The sequence below is a fragment of the Carica papaya genome, chromosome 5 (assembly GCF_054855325.1).
Source record: "Carica papaya isolate Zhongbai chromosome 5, ASM5485532v1, whole genome shotgun sequence".
Taxonomy (NCBI): domain Eukaryota; kingdom Viridiplantae; phylum Streptophyta; class Magnoliopsida; order Brassicales; family Caricaceae; genus Carica; species Carica papaya.
The window spans coordinates 497,460-521,553 of record NC_142313.1 but is presented as its reverse complement, the minus strand read 5'-3'; the positions used below and the strand labels follow the sequence as shown (position 1 = coordinate 521,553).

At 32.0% G+C, this 24,094-nt stretch overlaps 2 protein-coding genes and 1 long non-coding RNA gene across 4 annotated transcripts; 2 read left to right on the top strand and 1 right to left on the bottom strand.

The window, feature by feature from the left end:
• Window positions 1-5,550: 5,550 nt before the first annotated feature.
• LOC148253639 (uncharacterized) lies at window positions 5,551-6,831 on the top strand. Its single transcript, XR_015819363.1, has 2 exons — window positions 5,551-5,748; window positions 5,977-6,831. It is a non-coding gene; the product is annotated as an uncharacterized LOC148253639 (long non-coding RNA).
• A 6,953-nt stretch (window positions 6,832-13,784) lies between these two features.
• LOC110821505 (gibberellin 2-beta-dioxygenase 2-like) lies at window positions 13,785-17,746 on the top strand. Its single transcript, XM_022051364.2, has 3 exons — window positions 13,785-14,281; window positions 16,064-16,424; window positions 17,138-17,746. Exons 1-3 carry the CDS (start codon window positions 13,896-13,898, stop codon window positions 17,381-17,383), a joined length of 993 nt encoding a protein of 330 aa, XP_021907056.1. The 5' UTR covers window positions 13,785-13,895; the 3' UTR covers window positions 17,384-17,746.
• A 400-nt stretch (window positions 17,747-18,146) lies between these two features.
• A/N-INVC (Plant neutral invertase family protein) lies at window positions 18,147-23,297 on the bottom strand. Of its 2 annotated transcripts, XM_022051155.2 has the most exons (6): window positions 22,167-23,295; window positions 21,412-21,577; window positions 21,066-21,277; window positions 19,402-19,895; window positions 19,206-19,254; window positions 18,147-18,828 (listed from the first exon to the last, which is right to left on the bottom strand). In XM_022051155.2, the coding sequence occupies exons 1-6, from the start codon at window positions 22,980-22,982 to the stop codon at window positions 18,502-18,504; spliced, it is 2,064 nt and encodes a 687-aa protein (XP_021906847.1). In that variant the 5' UTR covers window positions 22,983-23,295; the 3' UTR covers window positions 18,147-18,501. The 2 variants fall into 2 exon arrangements, with proteins under 2 accessions (XP_021906847.1, XP_088075761.1); XM_088219635.1 differs by lacking the exons at window positions 18,147-18,828; window positions 19,206-19,254 and having other exon boundaries at window positions 19,398-19,895; window positions 22,167-23,297.
• Window positions 23,298-24,094: the final 797 nt, after the last annotated feature.

The window sequence follows — 24,094 nt, the reverse complement described above, 5'->3', positions numbered from 1 at the left end:
GTTAGTTTGTTCTTTTATATTTTGAGCACGTTTTTGATTTTAGTGTAAGGGATGTTAATCAAAATTTTTATTACGCTTCCGCATTTGACCTTTTTAATACACATATTTCATTTTAAAATTCCGGGGCCGTTACATAATATATCGTAAATTATTTTATTTACGTAAATACAAATGTTTGTTTATTAATAATATTTTTTTTTAATTATACCGTAAGTTTACTATAAATAAATATTTAATTGTCATCAAATCAATTATTTTAAATTTTGTTATAAACTTTTATACATCAAAATCTTTTTAGATAAATAAGAATATACTATTGATGACGTAAATTTACATAAGCAAAAGTTGGCCCAACAAACCTAATGGGAGAACTTATGTTAGAAGGTCGTGAATTAAATGATTGTTACTGAATTTTGTACCGTACAATTTAAGATTAAAATTAGTCATATATAGACTTACATAATCCATATCAAAATAGTATTTGTTGTTGGATGAAGAGTTCACTGCTGAACGAAAATCATCATTTATGCTCGGCTTAGTATATATATTGACCTAAAAAAATCTCTTAATTTTTAAACGAGCAAAATTCATCTCAAAACTCTTGAATGTTACTCGATGTAACTCTAAAATATACAAAATAAAAAAAAAAAAAAAAAAAGTGAACAGAGAGTTTTCTACTTTGAGTACAGTGCAAAAAGAAATATAGCTCGTGATCTACTTAGAAGCACGGGTAATATTGGCTTCGATGCCTTTTTTTCTTCAAAGTAAATACCCAAATGACATACATATTGATTGTGCTTTTTAAGTTTTCGTTTCTATGTAAACTTTTTATTTTAATTCTGTAAATACAATAACAAGTATAATATATACGATGTGTTCATTTTATAAGATTCACGACATATCAAACCCATCATATCTCAGTTAGAAGTTCCATTTTTTCGTAGTAGAAATATTTACTGATTCTCCGGAAAAACGTCAGGAAATTAAGAACATAAATTCAGAAGCCCAAACAAAATGTCCAAATAAGAACCTGAAATCGATTGCGAACGATCAGTTGAAGGAGCGGAGCTTAGAGCCTTGACTTTCTATTAGTAAAGCGCACTCGCTCTAACGGCGTACCTTTTGCATGAGGGGTCAGAAGTTAAGTTGTTTATCTATTCATTAACTTTTTTTCTCAGAGAAAAGAAAGAAGGAAAATTGGGAATGAAGTATCTTTGCAGGGTTGGTGTTTATCTCCAAAATGGGTGTCATCCAAAACAAAACCAAACAGGCCCCAATTTTGGACACACCCCAACACAACATACTAAAAATTGAGGCACGCACGGATTGGATTGGTGTCAAAAACCACACTAACACCCAATCTCCTTTTGCACCACCTTTCCCTCCCACATGCATGATACGTTATTATATACCTTCCTGATTTGGTTCTGCAACATTATTTACCCCTTTACCCACTCTCTCTCTCTCTCTCTCTTCACATGATTACTGTTCTAAGCTTCCATCATTCACCATATGTACATGTACATACACTCTTCCGCTCATCTGTGCACGTATGCATTTCGTGTTGGCTCTCCCACTTATTTATAGTTATATAGAAATATGGGTTCAAGTAAAAACGTAAGTTTAGTGTAGTTATTGTTTAAAAAAAATCAATTATGATGTCTTCTACTTGAAAAATTAATGTGTTCTCACCCATGTGTAAGTATTATTGAATCATAAACATGTATAAATTTTTTGAAAATTTCAGATTTTATTCTACGTAAGATTTATTATACGCTCTCATTCTCGTACTCAAATTTTGAATTCTTCTGCAAGATATTTGAACATTATATATATATATATATATATATTAGAATATGTAAATAATTTCACGAATTGGGTATGCTTTTTTTTTCCAACCCCATAAAGCTTCAAGATTAGGATATTATATATTTTATGAATCTTTTTCCTATAGCTATATGTATGTATAAATTTTTTGAAAATGTCAAATTTTACTTTACGTAGAATTTATTATATGCTCTCATTTTCGTACTTAAATTTTGAATTCTTCTATAAAATATTTGAACATTAAATATATATATATTAGAATATATAAATGATTTCACGAATTGGGTATGTTTTTTTTTCCAACCCCATGAAGCTTAAAGATTAGGATATTATATATTTTATGAATATTTTTCCTATAGCCATATGTATGTATAAATTTTTTGAAAATATCAAATTTTATTTTATGTAGGATTTATTATACGCTCTCATTCTCGTACTCAAATTTTGAATTCTTTGTGAGATATTTGAACATTGTATATATATATTATAATATGTAAATGATTTCACGAATTGGGTATATTTTTTTTTCCAACCCCATGAAGCTTAAAAATTAGAATATTATATATTTCATGAATTTTTTTTCTATAACCATATGTATGTATAAATTTTTTGAAAATGTCAAATTTTATTCTACGTAAGATTTATTACATGTTCTCATTCTCATACTCAAATTTTGAGTTCTTCTATGAAATATTTGAATATTATATATATATATATTAGAATATGTAAATGATTTCACGAATTGGGTATGCTTTTTTTTCCAACCCCATGAAACTTAAAGATTAGGATATTATATATAGCCGTATGTATGTATATATTGAAAACTTGAGCAATGCTTGCAAATTCTTTTTGTCCCTTTACTTTTTATTTTCTACTTGTTAGTTAAATTTATCAATTTGCAGAAAAAACATAAAAAATATATGTATATATATATATATATGTAAGTATGTATATATATATATATGCATGCATGCATGATTGAAGGGTGTAAAAGAAATTACCATGGGAGAAAGATCACGAGTCACATCAACTTACTCATCTTATCTGCACCGCCCCTATTTATTTTTACTAGCTACACTGTTCATTTTCGTGTATTCTAACCACTACTATATCAGAAAACAACAATAAAGCTACATTATAATATATATATATATATATATATATATTATATGTATGTATGTATGTATGTATATGTGTATGGTACCAAACAAATTCAGAAAAGGAAGTACCAAGTGAATTTAAAATTGAAATTTTCAGATTTAATTAATCGGTGATATTAATAAAAACTAGTACAAATGTGAAAAATGTGTATTATAATATTTGATATAATAAATTTAAATATTTAACTTATTAGTATATTATAAGAACTATAATAATGAAGTCGGTAAAATATCAACAATTATATTATATTTTTAGATAAAAAATAATATTTTATTATTAATAAATTTCTTTAATTATAATAAGTATAATCAATTAAAATTTTGAAATAATATTTTTATTTATAAAAAAATTGTAAATATACATTTTAATAATGCCAACATGATTTTTTTTTTTTGAAGAAAAATAGTACTAACAAAATAGTTTGAAAATTAAAAAAATTAATTATTACAAAATATTTATTTTATTTGTAAATATAAAAAATTTGTTGAAACTTAATTCGTTTTGATCATTATAATTCAATAAACATATTAATAAATTAATTATTTAATTTTATTTAATCAAATATTATAAATCAATCACAATTAATTATAATATTTTGAGTTTACGTATTCAATAAATCCGGAATTCATAAATTTAAAATAAAATATATTTATTAAATAAGAATATAGATATATGTATAATTTATAAATAATGTAGTTTAGTATGGGCATGGTATGGGGCTTAACCTGTCACTCTATTAGTGCCACTTTAGGAAATGCTAATTAATTTATGTCATAGCCAAATTACATCATCCACAATAATTATAAAAAATATATATTATATTTATATAACTTATATCAAATATTTTTTTTTTTATATATTTTTAAAGAAAACTAAATTAGATAAAAAGATAAAGATTTTTGACTATATTACTAAAGTCGGGTTACTATATATGACTAACAGAAATGTCAACGGTTGAATTAAAAGTGAATTTTACTAAATATGAATCTAACTCGTTTTTATAGAAAATAAATTTGAATTTATTATAATCTTAAGTGGGTTTAAATTATATATTTTGTTTGGACATCATCGAATTCAAATACATATAATGGGTCAGGTCTGAATAGATTTTAAAATGTCAACTCCGAACGTGTCCAACCCACATCTTTTTTTTTTTACTAACTTGTTCTTCGGTTAATTGAAATACACAATTTAATGTAAAAAAAAGCATACACGATCGAGTTTGAGCACGTCAGATTAAAGCGAATTCGAATACAAACGATCATTTCTAATGATGATGTTTAATAAAATAAAAATATTAATTATAATAGTCATTTTAATGTATAAATATATTACGTTTAAATACATTAAAATATTATTAGGTGTATTGAGTACCGATTTAAAACTAATACGATTTAATTTTTGATTAAATCTCTAAATTTACTCGATCAGTAGTTCAATCGAACCACAAACACTTCGAAATTACACGCAACTTCGACATTTTTATACAAAATTTTGGAGTGTTGTGGTGAGAAGTATTATACGAATCTTATGGAACCCATCAAAATTGCACGAGAAATGTGAAAGAGGTCACATTAAATTTATAAAAATAACCAAGATCATGATATTTAAATAATAATAATAATAATAACGAAGAACAAGGGGGAAATTTTAACATTATTTTGACCGTCACTTTGAAGACCGTGACGGTCATATGCCCGCACACTCTCACCTCTCGCGGGTTCCATTCCCCATAACACAAACCTCAACATAAATTTTGTTTCTTTAATTAATTTTAATCTAATTTTAATTATACCCACTATTATATATATTATTCTGACCACAAATCTTTGAAAATTTTCAAATTTTAATTTATTTTTTTAATAAATTTTAATTTCCATTTACCTAGATACCCATTTTCCCATCTCTTTTATTTATTTTTTAAAAAAAATATATAATTAATTTAAACCCAATTAACAAAAAATTAATGTTGTTTATTGGTTGGTATTTATAGTGCTTTATTCAAATTCAAATCAATATTTATTTATAAAAAAATTGTTTTTATTAATTACCTCATTTTTACCCAATAATTATTTAAATTTTTAATTAAATCAGAGCTTTAAATTTAATTTTTATGTGGTACAAGATTAAGATATATATATTATATATTATATTGTAGTTAAAAAAAAAATTATCCCATTAAAATAAATACCAATTACTTTATAATTAACTGGCACCCACTAATATTTTTTTTTACCTTAATTAGTTGATTTGGGTTGACTATTAGCTCTGAGACAACTGTAATTAAGGCCTTAATTGTTTGTTTTTTCTTTTAATTAATTAATTAAAAAAAAAACAAGAGGGTAATTAATTATTGCGGGGCGATTACTCGTGTGCAGTTTTCTCTGCGAGAGGGTAAATTTAGAGGCACACACGTGTGATTTTACTGGAAGTCAGGCACACTTTTTGACTTTTTTACTGACTTACTGCCGGTTGATCGGGCAGAACGGTCAGCACCCTCCAACGCCCACAGCCAATCCCACCTCAAATTTGGGCAGGCGGTTCCCACTATGCGCTGACGTCATCCAGCCCGTGTTTTTTACATTCTTCCTGGGCCTGTCACTGTCAGGTCCATCACTGCAGCCCCTTAAAAAGGCTTTCCCCTTCCTCCCTCCCTCCCTCCCTCCCTCCCTCGCTCTCTCTCACTCTTCCTTCCTCTTCTCCACTTTCACATTTCACCCTCTCCGTAAAAAGAAGCTTCAGGAATGAACTTACTACCAGGTGTGTGTGTGTGTGTGTGTGTGTGTCTTGCATAGATATTTATTGGGTATATTTTCATTTTAGTAACAGGAATACGTAAAAATTTTGGGTTCTTACTAGTTGTTATATTACGTAAATGTATGCTTCTCATTTGCTTTTCCAATTACGTTATTGATTTTGATGTCCATCATTCTGAAATCATCACGAGATGATTATTATTCATGTTCCACCTACATGATTGTCATGCAGGTTATCATCTTCATCATCATGATCATCACCGTCACCGTCACCATCACCATCACCATCACCTACCTCAAGGCAAAACAAGATTGATGCATGGAAGCCGTATGAGCAGCAGAACCAATTATTCGACTCTTTCAAGGACTACTCGTACAACTCCATTCATATTCTTGGGAAAATCTTATTGTTTCGGATAAAAAATTATTGGTGCTATCCTACCCGAGCTTTATTCTTTTCTGTTTGTCGCTTTCTTCCATTCTTCGTCCCGCTTTCTTTAATCCGTTCGTGCTTCCTTCTTGACCTTGTAAGACCTTTTCTTGACCTTGTAAGACCCCACGTTGTGTTCGATCTCTTTTTTCTTCTTTTACTCACAAACTCTATGTCAGTCACCGACTGACACGGTGTTTGATGATTGTCTGTTTCCGTTCCCGTCCAACTCACGTTCTCCTTCCTTGTCTATCCCTCCTGAGCTACTCAAATATAAACCAGCACCTATCATGTCTCTCCATGAAAATTTTCCAACCGAGAAAAAAAAAAAAGCAAAACCCTAAATCGTATTCTGTATTTTAGTTTTGGATAATCTGAAAGGACATAGTTTTGTACAGTTGAAACTAGAAAAGAGAAAATCAATATAATTTACGAGGCCATCAATATGAATTTGGTGTTATGTGGTGCAGAAAAATGCTTTTGCAGGCAGCAGTTTCTTTGTTTTATTTGTTGTTGGGGGAAGAAAGGAAGTAAAAGAGAATAATTATTCTCTTTAGATCTCTGTGTATTGTGTAAGACTTACTTCTCCTCGTGACTGCTCTCTTGTATACACACAAAATATCCTCTCTGTATAAATTATTGTGTTTGTCTTTTAAATATATATACATATATATATATATACACTTGTACCCACAAAAAATAATAATTGTAGTATTAAAATAAAAATATATTTACAAAAGGTATGAAAGTGAGAGATTAGAGTAAGAGTTGCAGAGAAAATTCCTGCAATTTAATTTTGTTTCTCTCGTTTTGTAGAAGACAAGAGGGAGTAAGGTCGATCTGGCAGTAATATACTCTTTAACTCTTTCTTCTCCTTCTTCTACACCACATGAACCAGACCTTTATGTGTGGTGCAGGCCTGGTTCATGTTCTTATTTTCAAATTAAATTTAAACCCAAATTGGATCTAATATAAATTTATGAAATCTAATATAAAAAGACTCCTACACATTTGGAAAAAAAAAAAAAAAATTAAAATCGTTCTAACTATTAAACTAAATAAATTTGACCGGTCCGTAAGAAATTAGCAGCTTAATTGACGGAACGACACGAGTAATTCATAAAAATTATGAATGAGGGAAAAGTAAGTAATAATAATTACAGGGTTGATGAGTTTTACTCAAAAATCACCAGTTCAAATTTCACTAAAAATGCATATCTCGTTATTTTATTATGTATTAGAGATTATCAATGACTGATTTTAAAAGTGACGTAACTATTCAACTAAAGAAATTTGACAAGTCCGTAAGAAATTAGCAGCTTAATTGGCGGAACAACAAGAGTAATCCATAAAAATTATGAATGAGGGGAAAGTAGGTAATAATAATTACAGGGTTGATGAGTTTTACTCAAAAATTACCAGTTCAGATTTCACTAAAAATGCATATCTCGTTATTTTATTGTATATTGCAGACTATCAATGACTGATTATAAAGGTGACGTGACTATTCAACTAAAGAAATTTAACCGGTCTGTACTAGATTAGTAACTTAATTAGCAAAACGACACGAGTAATCCATAAAAATTATGAATAGAGGGAAAGAAGGTAATAATAATTACAGGGTTGATGAGTTTTATTTAAAAATTACCGGTTCATATTTCATTAAAAATGCATATTTTATTTTATTTTATGTACTGTGAACTATCAATGGCTGATTATAAAATTTTCGTAACTATTCAATTAAAGAAATTTAACCATGCTAGATTAGCAGTTTAATTAGTGGAATGACATAAGTAATTTATAAAAATTATGAACTAAGAGAAAGTAGGTAATAATAATTACGAGGTTGGTGAATTTTACTTAAAGATCATGAATTCAAATTTCAGTAAAAACGTATAATTCGTTATATTTTTAGCGTATTATGTGTAACAGCCCCGGTAATTCAAAATGGAAATTATATTATAAATATTAAATGCGGAAGCGAGATCAAAATTTCGGTTAACATCCCTTACACGGAAACCAAAAACGTACTTAAAATATAAAAGATTAAACTAACTAAGAGAGAAACTCGAAAATAAAACTATGAGTATGACTACAGAGTCTCTAGGCATCCCCTTCGTCGTCCTCCTGCGGAACGGGCTCGGGAACCATGTCTTCCTGATCTGAAATGGTTAAATAAGGAGTGAGCTACACTAGCCCAGTAAGAACATCACGATATCTCACCGTCACGGAGGTAAAGGTGGGTAGAAAAACACAAAAGACCAATGGAGCATGATTTATAACAAACTCGTTTTATTTATGATAAAACCTTTACCATCCACTTACCTCGGTGGAATTCATGAAACAATATAAGAAAACAATAACATTATCACAATCATGGAATAATATAAGCTGTAAAACATAGCACTTATCACGCCTTTTGTAATTCAATCATTATACAACATATCCTTTTCTCATTTACCAGCCTACTAGTATCCATGGGGGTCCATAGGGGTCCCGCTACCCGTTAACCTTTAACATTCATAATCAGTTTTCAGGGCCGTCCCCATACCACGTCCGGTATGGGCGCCAAAACCATAAACCTCAATACCCCGTCCGGTATGAGGGTGAAACGGGCCGTCCCCATACCCCGTCCGGTATGGGCGCCAAAACCATAAACCTCAATACCCCGTCCGGTATGAGGGTGAAACGGGCCGTCCCCATACCCCGTCCGGTATGGGCGCCAAAACCATAAGATCTCCATACCCCGTCCGGCATGTGAGACCACAATCCCGGTAGGGTTCCCTACGGACCCGGTCCGTCCACCATTTCCCAGGATATCTAGTCAGGCTGACCCCATCGTACAATTTTCAGTCTACACAATATTTCATTTTCCTTTTCCTCAATAAGCATCATCAATTCACATTTAAACAAGCAAATCGTAATTCATGCCGAACAGACAACATACAGTATCAGTTCTTCAGTCATTCAACCCATAATTAATAAAACAGTAATATATGCACTCGAAACTATAAAATGAACACATCAAACCTCATAATGCATTTAAAGCTGTAAAACAGGCCAAATAACAGTAAATCATCAATCACACTAGACTCGTGCTCCATTAGCAACCTTAAGCAATTTCACACATGCGTTAATTCAAGAAATACCGTTTTATCATTTTGAACTTTAATACCGTGTTAGGAAATAGGGTGAGGGGTCCTTACTTGTTTTCGGGATCCGAATACGATTCACAGTGCGCCTACAGGCCGTCCCTAATTTTCCCTGAATTTTTTCCCGGGGAACTGAAACACACTAACGGTACCTGCACGTGTTCCAAAAAAAACCCAAATTAGGCCCGGGGCCTCTTTCGGCCCAAATCGCAACTCTGGCACGGCGGCTCTGCCGTGCTCCGGCGACGGCGCCGCCGCTGGCGGCGGCGAGTCGCCTCAGGTTGGCTGTTTTCGGCCGTTTTCGGTCGAATTCGGCCACACTCGCATCGGTCCCTGTGAGAAAACAACCCTAGGGCCCTCGGGGGGCCAAAAAATCACGGAAAAACGGAGCTTACCGGCGGCGGCGCTCTCGGGTGCGGCGGCTCTCCGGCGAGGTTCGTGTTTTGGTGATTCGACTCCGGTCAACCTGTAGAGAAAAGAATGGTGATCACGGTGATATAAAAATTGCATCAAACGGAGGCCGGGAAGGGCCTCGTCGGAGGCAAAAACCGAGAGGGGGCGCGGCGGCGCCGCTGGTCTTCGGCCGCGTATTCCGGCCGTTTGGCCGGGATTTTGGCTTCGATTTGGCCATAGGAGGAATCAGCGTGGAAAAACAAGTCGGGGGTATGAAATTTACCTCGATCGGCGGTCGAAAATTTCCCCGGTGCGGCGGCGGGTGGCGGCGGTCGGCCTCTGGTTCGTCTTCTCCGGCGAGCGGCAGACGGCTAGGGTTTGTGGTCTGGTGTGGGGGTTCTATTTATAACCCCTTGCCCTTTGATCTCAGCCGTCCATTTTGTTTTAATCTGGGCCGTCCGTTTTTTATTAAATCTGGACCGTCCGTGCGATTGTATCTGGGCCGTCCGATCGCGCGATTGATCTGGGCCGTCCGATCGCGCCCACGCGGATCACCAACGTGGCCCGTTCAGGAGCGACGTGGTCTTACCATGTGGCAGGCCCCGGTTGGCCGGGACTGCTGACCGGACCTGCTGACGTGGTTTTTTTTTTCCTCGGTCCGGGCGCTACATTATGTACTATCAATAACTAGTTATAAAATCATCCTGACTATTCAATTAAAAAAATTTAATGAGTCTATACAAGATTGGCAACTTAATTAATGGAATGATATAAATAATTCATAAAAATTATAAACTTGAAAAAAATAAGTAATAATAATTATGAGACTGGTAAATTTTATTTAAATATTACGAATTTGAATTTCAATAAAAACGTATTAATAATTAATATATAATATTAATTCAATTGAGCTAAAAATTTACTTGGTTAATATATTATAAGTAATTTATTTTATAATAATTTAATTTTTTTAAAACAAAATAATCATGATAGATTAAAAAAAAAAAGCATGATTATGGGTTTGGACTTTGGAAAAACCTTTTAGATTTTTTTTTTAAAAGTTTTTGAAGAGTATTTGACAATTGACTCCAACAAAATCATTGTGTCCACAAGTGGGAATTTAAAACCTAATTTCCTCTATCCACTTCTTCTCTTTTTTGTGGCAGTGAAAAGACCATCTGATTATATTAACACTCATATAAATATTTTAAATATATTTTAAATTATATTCTTCAATTTTGTAATTATCACAATCTTCCCCCCTCCCCCCACCTCTGTAATGCCCATATATATATATATATATATATACTCTAAATTCATTGTTCAGGAATCTCACAACAAGAGGGTCCCTCCCCCCTCCCTTTTTTTCTTTATTTCAATTTAGTATTTTGATAAGTGTATTATGAATGAAAGTAATTAATTTATAATATTTAATTTAATAAAATTAATAATATAATATATACTGATAGAATTTTAGCGACTATATTGATCTTTTTTTTATATATCTAATAAAATAATGTTATGTGAATATGATATATATATATATATATACTCTAAATTCAACCACTTTTTTTTGTTCAGGAATCTCATAACAAATGGGTCCCTACCTCCTCCTCTTTTTTTTTTTTTTATGGGTCCCTACCTACTCTTCTTTTTTTTTTTTTATTTATAACTTGTATTTTTTAAGTGTATTATTGACAGTAATTAATTTATAATACTTAATTTAACAAAATTAATAACTTAATATATTAGTAGAGATTTGGTGACTATGTTTATTTTTTTTTTATGCATATAATAAAATGATATTACGTGAGTATGATACATATATATATATATATATATAAAGAGAGGTAATTATCACAATCTCCCCCCCTCTTGTAAGACCCATATACATATACCATAAATTCAACTACTTTTTTGTTTAGAAATCTCACAACAAAGGGATCCCTCCCCCGTCATTTTTTTTTTTTTCAATTTAATATTTTATAAGTGTATTATGAACTGACAGTAATTAATTTATAATAATTAATTCAATAAAATTAATAATTTAATATATTAATAGAGGTTCGGTAATCATGTTGGTCTTTTTCTTTGATGCATCTAATGAAATGATGTTACGTGAGTATGATATATATATATATATATAGAGTATGATAATCTCTCCTCTCTTGTAAGACCCATATACATTACCCTAAATTCAATAACTTTTTTTTTCAAGAATCTCACAAACAAAAGGGTTCCCTCTTCGACCTTACTTTTATTTATTTCAACTTATATTTTATAAGTGTATTATGAACTGACAGCAATTAATTTATAATATTTAATTTAATAAAATTAATAACTTAATATATTAGTAAAGTTTCGGTGTCCATGTTGATCTTTTTATTTTATTTGATGCATCTAATGAAATGATGTTATGTGAGTATGATATATATATATATATATATATAGAGAGAGAGAGAGAGAGAGAAACGACAACGTATTGGTTGGGTGTTGTGGGGGGGAAAGGTCTGGGCTATTGGGAAAACAGGCTTATTAGGCCAGCCTGAATTTTACCAAGCATTAGCCCAATGTAAATTCTTACTACTGGGAATATAAATGAACCAACAATACAAATAACACCATACCAGCAGTTTCTATTTAATATATGATATATATATATATGTATATATAATTTATAGTCATCATTATATTATTTTTTTAAATTATTTTTTAAAATATTCAAAACAACTATTTATATATACATATATATATATATATTGCATTTGCTTTGACCCTTGCTTTAGATTGTACCTAATTTAGTGATTAGAAATGTAAATATATATATATATATATATATACACTTCATACATGCAATCCTTATATATTTATGCCATGGCTATATACTCTACGAATATACTTCGCATATACTTTATATATTTATATAAAGTATACATACATATACCCATAACGTATGTAAATATATATACACTTTATATATATATATATATATATAGTATCATAATCGATCGCCAATGAGCTCTCCTCACCAAGTGTGAGATCGCTTATTGGAATCCCATGGCTATATATGCCCTTAAATATTGTAATTAATTAATATTTAATTATTGTAATTAATTATTTTATTTACATTTATTTAATTTTAATTTTTTTAAAAAACTGATAATATTATATATAAAGTCTATTTATCTATCATATATATAAATATTTATATATATTTTAATTTTATTTTATTTTGATATTAGTTATATTTTAAAGATATTTTATATTTAAAAAAAAAAGTTTTTAAGTTTGTATTTATACATATATAAATATATCTGATAATTTCACTATTCGGGAAAATATATGAATTAATTTCTTGGTAACATATGTATAAATATATATATAGATTAATATGTGGTTTTAATATTAGATTAAATATTTTTTATTTTAATTTCTTGATCCGATCTTATGATCTGTCATTATTATTAATTATTTCATTATTATTAATTATTACTCATAAATTAATTTTATAATTAATATGAATTAAAAAATTATGTGCTCGAATTTTGATGTGTTGCATTCCGTCACCTTTCTTATAACTCATTTGCCAAAGACATTTGAGGAAACCGAGAAATCGAATTAAAAATAATTATTATTTTTATAATTAATCAGCCACTCAAAAAGTGACACGTGTGATTCAGTGGGAGTTAATTATTTTAATAATTAATCAGCCACTCGAAAGGTGACACGTGGGAGTTTAGAAGTGCGAACGGGAATGACTTTTTTGGTGAGGTTTGGTCAAAGTCAACAGTGGTGGAATTTGATAATCCAAGAAATTCTTTTCTTTGTAAAATCAAGCATGGAATGTGAGAGAGAAATTTTTCAAAGATATTTATGAAAAAAAAAATAGAAATTCAAATATATAACAAAAAAAATTAATAAATTATAATAATTACGTAATCAATAATTACTTTTTGAATTTGTGTATAAATAAATATTAATTTACAAATAATTAATTATTTATATTTAATATATTTAAATTTTTAATATAATGAGTTTTAACTCTTTTATCTAAACAAGATATTAAAGCTGCTGTAGGTTTTAATGTTTGAAAATATTTGACTACCCTCCTTCTTCTTCTTCTTCTTCTTCTTCTTCTTTCGATATAAATCATCTTCTCTCTGCAACATTATCACCATGGTAGTCGTTGCTCCAAGCCCGAATATTCGGAGCTCAGAAAAGACTCAAGCTTTGGAGCTTCCCATGGTGGACCTGTCGCTCGACAGAGCTGAGTCGTCGAAGCTGATCGTGAAGGCCAGCCAAGAGTACGGTTTCTTCAAGGTAATCAACCATGGCGTCGCAGAAGATATCGTTAAGAAGATGGAGGAGGAGAGTGTTAACTTCTTCGCTAAGCCTTTAGCTGAGAAGCAGGGAGGTGGACCTGCAAACCCTTTTGGCTATGGCTTTAAGAATATTGGCTTTAATGGCGACATGGGAGAGGTTGAGTATCTTCTTCTTCCTGCTAATCCTCTAGCCATTGCCCAAAGATCCAGAACTCTCTCTAATGACCCGCCAAAGTTCAGGTAACTTCGTATACATATACACGTGTATATTAATCGCATGTACGTATGTTTCAGTTCATTTCATGTTCTATATTCTTATGTATGTATGTTCTATCTACATATATGCTTTTGGTTTATCTAACTTTCCACATATCAAAGTAAAGATAGAAATTATAGCAAGTTGTATATTATTGTTAACTAATAAAACGTATGTATATATAAACAAATCTTCAATATATATATATACATATATATATATATAAAAATATAACTTAAACGGAGTATAAGATTAATAACCTTGTAATAAGTTGGACATTTATATTTAGTTTAACATTCATAAATTCTTGCTTTATGAATGAGATTAATTAATTACGTTCATGATGAATTAGTGGTTAAATAATATATATATATATATATGTATGCATTGATCAAAAGAATCATATATGTATATATACATCTGTAGCCTTGTAATTAGACCTAACTAGTTAATTTGCTTATTGCTAATTATGCATATAGAACTATGTGTGTGTGTGTGTGTGTGTGTGTGCATGCATGATATTTTATATACACACGCTATAACTATACCTTTAATACATATATACCTATATATGTATATATATAATGGTGAGTTGGGTTTGAGTTTATTGAAACTATTATTTTGTTTTGGTGTTTTCAATGTAGAATTTCTATTTTTTGGGTGTTATTTTATGGGTTCGAAGTCCTAAGCACATAACAAATTAAGTAAACATAACTTATAATTGAGTCATACTGTAATGTGTTTTTTTACTTAAATTAGTAGTAACATATTACATCTATATACTAACATATATAGTAATTATTATAAGTTACTTATATATAATTATTCTCGGACTAATATATATATATATGTATGTATACATAGATTTATTTATAGACAATTTTTTACCAAATTAAGAGAAAAGTATGATTAGAAAAACCAATTGGTAGAGAAAAGTCAAATAGCTTATATAAAAAAATAACTAGATTAATTAATAACAATAGAGAGAATTTAAAATATATACATACATAAACCATACTTATGTGTGTGTGTGTACATATATATATATATATATGAGTTTAATAGGGTATAATAAAAAACTTAGAAATCACATGGAACAACTATTTTTTAATTTAGAGATGAATAATTTACATAGTGGAATTTATTAAATTCATTTTTTTTTTAAATACATCTTATTGTATGTTTTCTTTGTGTGAATTTATGTGTTTTATTTATATATTTATTATAATATTATTTTGTTAATAATAATGTGTAGTTTAATTCGAATTTATAATAAGTTATAATAATATTTTATATTTAATTTAGTATATTTTCTTTATTTTTTTAAAAAAAATTAAGGGTTTGAGTTATTATCCTAAATTAATAGTGGGTTTTTTTTTAAAAAAAATATTTTATTTGGAAAAATTAAAAATTTAATGCTAAAGTAACCGTGGGTTATTTTGTGAATATAAATATGGAAAGCACATGTGTAGAAGAATGCAACAATAATTGCCCTAAATGAAAGGAGGAAGAGTCCTTCCCAAACCAGAGAGAAGTGGGAATTACCTATTTTACCAATTGAAGTAATAATATAGGCAAATAGGGGAAAGGGAAGGGGGGTGGGGGGGTCTATCGCTGTCTGTCACTGTGACTTTATCAATCCTACCCTGCAGCCTCCTCTCGCTAGAGTGACAGTGACAACCCTGTTTCATACCTTTATCCACATAATTTGTATTAAAAAAAAAAAAAAAAAACTTACGTGACAGTTGATGGTGATTTTGTGACAGCTCTGTGGTGAATAGTTACATACAAGCAGTTACAGGGGTGGCATGTGAAATCTTGGATCTGATGGCAGAGGGGTTGGGAATCCCCCAGACATCCTTGTTCAGTGATCTGATCAGAGCCGTCGATAGCGATTCAGTGTTGAGGCTCAATCACTACCCGCCCCTGCTGGCTGATGACGACACGTCATCATCGCCTTCTGCTCTCTCCAAGGTTGGATTCGGGGAGCATTCTGACCCTCAGATCTTGACCATACTCAGATCCAACGACGTGGGCGGTCTCCAGATTTCTCTCTCTGATGGAGTGTGGGTCCCGGTCTCACCTGATCCCACTGCCTTTTATGTCAATGTGGGTGACCTCTTACAGGTTGGTTCTCTTCCCCCTACTTTTACCATTTTCACCACCCTCGTTAGAACTATACTTTTATATATATATATATATGTATATACGTTCTTATTTGCATTATTATTACTTAATCAGACTGTAGAAAAAGAAAGCAACCGTGATAGAGTTACTTTTACATCAAATCACCATGGGAATGGAACTTATAAGTATTACCACAGTTGTCTCAAAAGGGTAAAATGGGATTGACGGGGAACCACTGTAATTTCTTGTAGATTCCGATTGTTATATTACTTTTTAATAATATTAAATTCATTATATTTAAATCTGTAAGCAATAGAGGACCCACGTACCACCAGTTTCTACTCAATGAGGAAAAGAGATGTTACAGAAAAATGGAACTAAAAAGTGTCTGACTGGTTAGGCAACATGACCAGTTTCTAGGGTTTTTTTCTATCGACCAATTTCTTCTGGATAAAAATCTTGACTGTAATTCCAACCCAATTCCATATTTTTACCGTTAGAAATAATTACTGAGGTAATTTACTGTTTGTTTCTAAGTTAATCTTTTAAAACTACCTACATCTAACTAATGGGTTTTTGTCCAGTAGTGTTGTTTTACTCGGTTTCGACCACCCTTACAAGTTTCATTACATGTTGTTTTATCGCAAGTTCATTTCTTTTTCTGGGTCGGGAAGAGGGAACTAATTAATGTGTCTTGAAAAAAATGTTGGAAGGCAATGACAAACGGAAGGCTGGTGAGTGTGAGGCATAGAGCCGTAGTGAGCAGCAGGGAGAAGAGTAGGATATCAATGGCTTATTTCGGAGGACCGCCGCTCGACACATTAATAAAAGCTCCTCCAGAGATGCTAACACCTCAAAAGCCTGGTCTTTATAAGCCGTTCACTTGGGCTGACTACAAGAAAACTTCCTATTCTCTGCGCTTGGGAGATACCCGGCTTAACCTTTACAGGACCACTTAAACTCTTCCCAAGATAATCCTCTGCTTACAAAACTACATATCACACAAACACACACACACACACACACATATATATATATAGTGTTGTTTTGCATTCTAACCTAACCTAGTTTCCTATTATATTTAGTAGTTGCAGCCTGTGGCTCTGTGAATGAGGTGTTATGGTTTTTTGTGGCATGCAATAGGGTGAATTTCAAGTTCGAGTAGATGCACGAAATCTTGCTTTATTTATCAGCTGCTAGTTTCTTCTTGCGAAGTGGGCGTGTCAAAAATTCTCAAAAGTTGTTGAAATTGGTCTGAGAAACATGTATTAAGAAGTACAAACACTTTTGAATATTATGCCTGAAAAAATGTGTTGTAAAACGAATTTAACGGGGGATAATTTTATTGAATCAAATATTATTAATCAACTACCAACTAGTCATAATATTTTTAAAAAATTGAAAACTTTATGTAATTATTTTTAATGATAAAAGATTAAGTCGGATATTTTTTCAATTGTGCCTATTGAAATTAAACGAATTTAACTATTATGAAATGTTCTTTTTACCTAAATATATCATAACTCGTTAAATCAAAATATCATCAACTCATAATATCTCTGAAGGGTTATAAATTCTAAATGTTTAATGAAATCTGAATTCATGACTTTTAAGTTATTGGTGATTAACGGACATCCTGATTCGATCCCGGCGAATTACAATCATATACATGTCCGGCGACTACCATAAAGAGAAACAAAAAAAAAAAAAGAGAAAAGGAAGTACTGAATAATACAGTGAAATCCTAAATAATTCAAGTTATGTCTGTACAGGAACCAATACAAACATGGTGAAGGCTCTCTCCAAAAAAAAAAAACACAGCCATCTAACTAAAGTAAAAATGATAGTACAATTTAGTGGGTACAAAATGCAAGAGTGTAAGTAGTAAGTACTGTAAAGCTATTGCTGAGTTGTAGTCAAAGTCATCTCCGAGTCAGACAGGTTCGTGAATCTCGAGCAAGTAAGTGTTATCTTTCTCCTTGGGCTTTCCTCAAATCTGCCAGCCAGACCCAAACCAAAAAACAAACAGAAAGAGGTGAGTAAGGGGTGTCAGGGCCACTTCTCAAATGATAAAATTTCAGGGACGAATCTGAGATCTTGCAGCGAGGCGTGAACACTTCTTTCGCCCAGTTTTGCCAAGTCCGCAAACACACATTTCGAGGAGCTCATAATCCTCTTCCCACCATAACAGGGCTGCCTTTTCTGGGTTCTCCAACAGCATTTTTGAGGTTAAGAAACCTGCTATGGTCCATGTCTGGAAAACTCTCGACTGCTTTCCTATAAATCTCCCGCTTCTTGTGTCGTAGTATTCCGGCCATTTATCTGCTGATAGCCTTTTTTCTGCCAAGCTAATCGCCTTTTCTGCTAATTCTTGTCTCCCCATTTTTATACAACTTAATGTGAACTGGAATGCCATAACCAGATGTTAGGGATATTCAGTTCATTTTTAGTAAAATAATTATATATGTATGAGTATGAGTACATCTTTTTTAAACATAAGACTTCAAGGACAGTTCTCGTGGACTTCTAATGAGATGGCAAAATATGACAATTATACTGGGGGATGAAATCTAGTCAAATCTAATTAAGTTATTACTTAAAAGACCTACAAATTTAGTAAGTTGAATAACTCATACGATTTTTAAACTAGCAATACAAGACTGCTACAACTATTAAATTCTTCTGTTTGAACTTATGCCGGACTCCCTCTCAATGCGTGTCTAATCTAATCGGCAAAAATAACGACGGAGTGTGCTCCAATTTTTGCATTGTTAAGCTTACCTGCCAAAGAAGCGTGGGCCAAGATCCACCATTGTGATATGACCAGGGACTGCGTACAAACAGAGAGGATAAGTGCTTTAATAAAGCTACTCAGATTCAGCTGCCATGCTGGTAAAAATATATAGATGTGCATGTGTGTGTAGGAGGTGGGGGGGAAGAGACATTTACTTGGAAGGACAGATATCAAGAAACTCACGTATTTTTCGGGTCACTGCCAGTAATTATACGCCATTCCTCAGACTCCAAAGAAGGGTAGCAAATCTTAAGAGGCATTTGAGCCACAATATCATCCCATTTGGCCTCAATCAGATTGACAATACCCTCATTCTGTTTCGAAGTACCCAGAGAAGAAACAATGGCCCACAAATTTCCAAGAGTGAAAAACCTAAAGTCCATATGAGCAGGTTGCAAATTGCCAATAAAGTAACCTCCTTCTTCAGCGATCCAATCTACAAGCCAGGAAGGAATTTGATCTGGATATATATTGAACTTGTTGATGGCATCTGTAGAATATTCCTCTGTTTTGTATCGATAGATCTCATTGATTTTCTTCATATCCACCCAATAGTATTCTCTGATATGAAATGACAGTGCACTCAGTCGGTTATTGATGGAAGCTACTAAATTCTTTGTTCCATCATTGACAATAAGCATCTCACGAGAACAGCGTAAAGCCGAATAAAATAAGGCCTGTAAGCAACTATATCTGTCAGCAGTTGTAGACAAAAGAACAATCCAAGTAGTGGCAAAGAGTTTGATATGAAGCAAATAGGAGCATGAAATTAAAACAACAATGAATTCATCTGTATCTTTGTGGACCAAATGTGTAATGAAAAATCAGCAAACTATGCAGTTCACTTCCATTTAAGTGCATCAATTTCATTTCCTGGAGTCCTTTCCAGGAAGCAACTAGTTATGCACCAAACGCGCTACAATCCAAACTCAAATCCTACTGGTTTACCGGTCAGGTACACACAAGGGGGACACATTGGAAGTCCAAAACAGAGTAGAAGCCACAGTCAAAAGCAACTCTGCTGACTTCAGAATCTGCCCCCGTTTTGGAGCAGGGGGTCATGGGAAATCTTCACTCATTCCACCAAGATATTAGGCTCCCTGACTCGTGATCAGGTGACAGGCCTATTGAAGCAAAGATCCGAAAACCTAAATCCTGAGTGAGAACATCTGACTATCCTAAACAGGGATAAATTCTAGAGTCAGCAGAATTGCTGTCAACTGGGGATTCTACTCTGTTTTGAACTTCCTGTAGATCCACATTGTATAAACTTGACCAGTAAACTGCTGGTTTTGAGTTCGGTTTGTGGAGTTTTTATTTTTTTTGAGCTGGGTTTGTGGCTTGTAGGCCATAACACAACTTAGCACCTTCTTCCCTATTGAGGCCATAAGCCAGTGGGAAAATATTTCAAAAACTATAATACTAAAAGGATGTCAATTGATATTACTGATAAAATAAAGGGATCCTACTAAAATTTTAAACCTATCTCTAGTCACATGCTCAAGCATCAAATTTTTGTAAGAGAAATAAATGCTTATAAAAGAAGGCTATTGATTTTGCTAACAGTTATCATTCCAAGTGATAAAAAATACTCAAATTTCCAGTTAATTAATTGTTGTCCTTAAAATCGAATTTAACCTAATATAATAGTCCTCAAAAAATAACAAGAACATGGAAAATGAAGAATATCATGAAGCATAATTAGCACAACTAAATGTCAGCCTATATCTAAGTTTCTCATTGCTGCAATTATAGTAGCCATGTCAAGCGCAATATTGAGCTGACATATAACACAATGACAAAATCTGCATCAAACACTCAACTGAAAGTGTTATCGAAAATATTACTTGGATTTCAAGTGGATGCCCATGAATGCCCATCCGTCTATCAATCATGCAGGAACCATCAGTGACAAGCAAAGTTGGGAACATGTCAAATCCATCAGTTAAACATAAATTCAGAACGAGCCTTATGCCGGTCTGGACATCCACCCTCTCTTGCAGTGCATAGTCACCTGTGATCCTTCCATATGCTCTCAACAAAATAATCCACCACAGCCCTGCAAAGGGCAACAATATAATATTAGATCCCAAGGAGGGTAACATAACCTCGAAACCTGAGGAGGGAAAAAGGTAGAATTCCAGGTTGAGAAGAAAATCTGGTGAAAATCCAGATATGCAACTAACGTATTACCAGAATCAACAGGGGCGACACGGCCAATGGCCGATTCACCAAAATCAGGGTCTAAAACTTCCTCGACTGCTCCACTGCCACCCTTAAGGGGAGCAGTTCGAACCTTAAAACTTGCTGGCATCAAACCTTGCCCAGGGCTATAGCAATCCACAGTTTTCTCCCAACTCTACCAAAAATGAAACTTCATTCAATTTATATTTTTCAGACAGCCAATGCTTACGTCTTGCATGGTAATACTTCACAAGCCAATGTCTTGGAAAAAATGCCCCGGGAATAAGCTTCATAAATGAGCAGAACTATACTAATATTTACCGTGAAATGACTCCTTGTTGAACAGGGTAACCATAGAGCAGTTTGAAATGGAAAACAAAATTGCACGAGTTGGCAACCGTCAACAGTAGGCATAGATGTTATGGACCATAACAAGAATTAAGAACCATAAATAAAATCATACAGGGAAACTGAATCATCGTCGTTCATTAAAATTCTATAGTAGATGGTGAATTCTATCTGGTTTGACTACGCTAAAAGATTCCATCAGTTCCATTAATTTGTCCTGCCTTAACGGCACTAGCAAATAGAATTATTTAGTTGACATATAGATCCAAACAGTTATCAAATGCATAAAGTCAAAAGAAATTTGAAAAAATAGAATTTCAAGCTATGGTTTAAACTGAAGATGCAACAACAATAATCATATTCATACAAATATATTAATAAATAACTTACAGTAAGATGTTAAGCAGTTGAAATACCTGCAACTGCAACGTGTGAAGAAGAAAATTCTTGACAATCTCTCCTTCTCCATTAAGCAAAAAGGCAAGTGCCGATGGGACAAAATCACGAATAAAGACCTGGTCGTAGTTAAGTGGTTGCTTGTCAGCAGGATCACTAGCTGCAACAGTACCCACCGGATTCCCACAATAACTCACAACTGCACTGCGAAGCAACTGCCAAGCTTCCTTTTCAATCTGTGACACTTCTCTTTCAACCTTAGTCTCATTCAAACCCTTTGAATTATCAACATCTACACTCACATTTGGCTTATTAACCTCTAGCCTTCCGTCTTCCTTTTTCGTCAAACCATTACCTGTCTCAATGCTCTCAAGCATCAATTCTTTCACATTCAAACTACCCTGAATGTAAATCTTTTCGAAGCTCTTCTCATTAACATGAGGATCGACTGATGTTGAGTGGTTCCTTATATCAGACGCTACCTTGGGAATTACTAACAAACCTCTATTGCTATTACCATCTGCTCTATTAATAACCCGAAAATTAGCCCTGGAAACCCTAGATTGACCCAAATTCGAATAGGAAACACAAAAAGCCTTCCGATTCAGATCTACCGCACGCTTGTAACCAACAGCTTGGGACTTACAAATACAATGACAATGGAATCTATTGCGTCGACGAGTCAATTTGCTAGACCGCGATTTGAACAGATTATCAACAACTGAATAACTTGATTTTGAAGGAGAAGAGCCGAATATTGACGAGCTTCTAGAGTTAATCAAGATTCTACAACAAGGTTTCATACTATTGACTGCAATACAACTTCCAGTATTCATCCTTGGAAAAAAAATCCAAGAATCGAATAAAAGGCTTATGTGCAAGTAAGTATTCGGAACTAAGAACAAGAAACCTACGGCTGTTTTGTATGTACCGGCGTATGTGTATATATATTTATAAATCCAACTCTGTTAATCTTAAAAAAGGGAAGAACAGAGATCAACTAACCTTGAAACCTATACTTATATACTAAAAATGGAAGCTGAATCTAAATCGAATATATATATATATATGTATATATACTTACAAATGAAGAAAGACTCTGATGAAGAACCTCCGAATCGTATGAGGAAATGGAAGATTTTGCAGATTTTGAAAGAAAGGCCGTGAAGCCTTTTTATAGGCTGAGGAAAGAGGAGGCCCGGTGATGATGGGACAGGTTTATCAACGTGTAAATTCAAAAAATACATGAATTTACATCAGTGCCCCTACACGTGCAAGTTGTATTGATATCTTTGCAGTACAATTACCGAAATACCCTCCCTAAAATCCCCGCGTTATTTTTTATTTTAATTTACTAACCAAAAAAAATTGTTTTTAAAAATTATGCCGGTAAGAAATTAACAATTTTACAAAATTTAATTATACTTAATTAAATAAACAAATAAAAAATATTTTCCTTAAAATAAAATTTGTCTTTAATATATCTTGATTTTTTTTAATATTTTAAAAAATTATTATTTTTATTTTACTCGAAAATATTTAGTTGTACATAAAAAAAAATATAATATTGTATTTTATTAAAAACCATCTTCTAACAAAATTTTTAATTTTTATATACATAATAAAACTTCATGAAAATAGCTAATTGGGTCAATAAATAAATAATTGCATGAGCGAATTATAATAATTTTATGATTATTAAAATATATATTAAAATACGTTTAATTAGGTGAAAATTTTAGGATTATAATTTATTTGTCGATTTGAATTATTTAGTTCGATATCTATAAAATTAAAAATATTTTTTAAAATTTTAATTATATTATTCAAGAAATTAATATATTTTTAGGCAGTAAATTTAAAAATTAAAATTTAAAGAAAAAAAAAAACTTAATCTAAAATGAAATTTGCTACATAAAATACAAAATTAATAATATATATTATATAA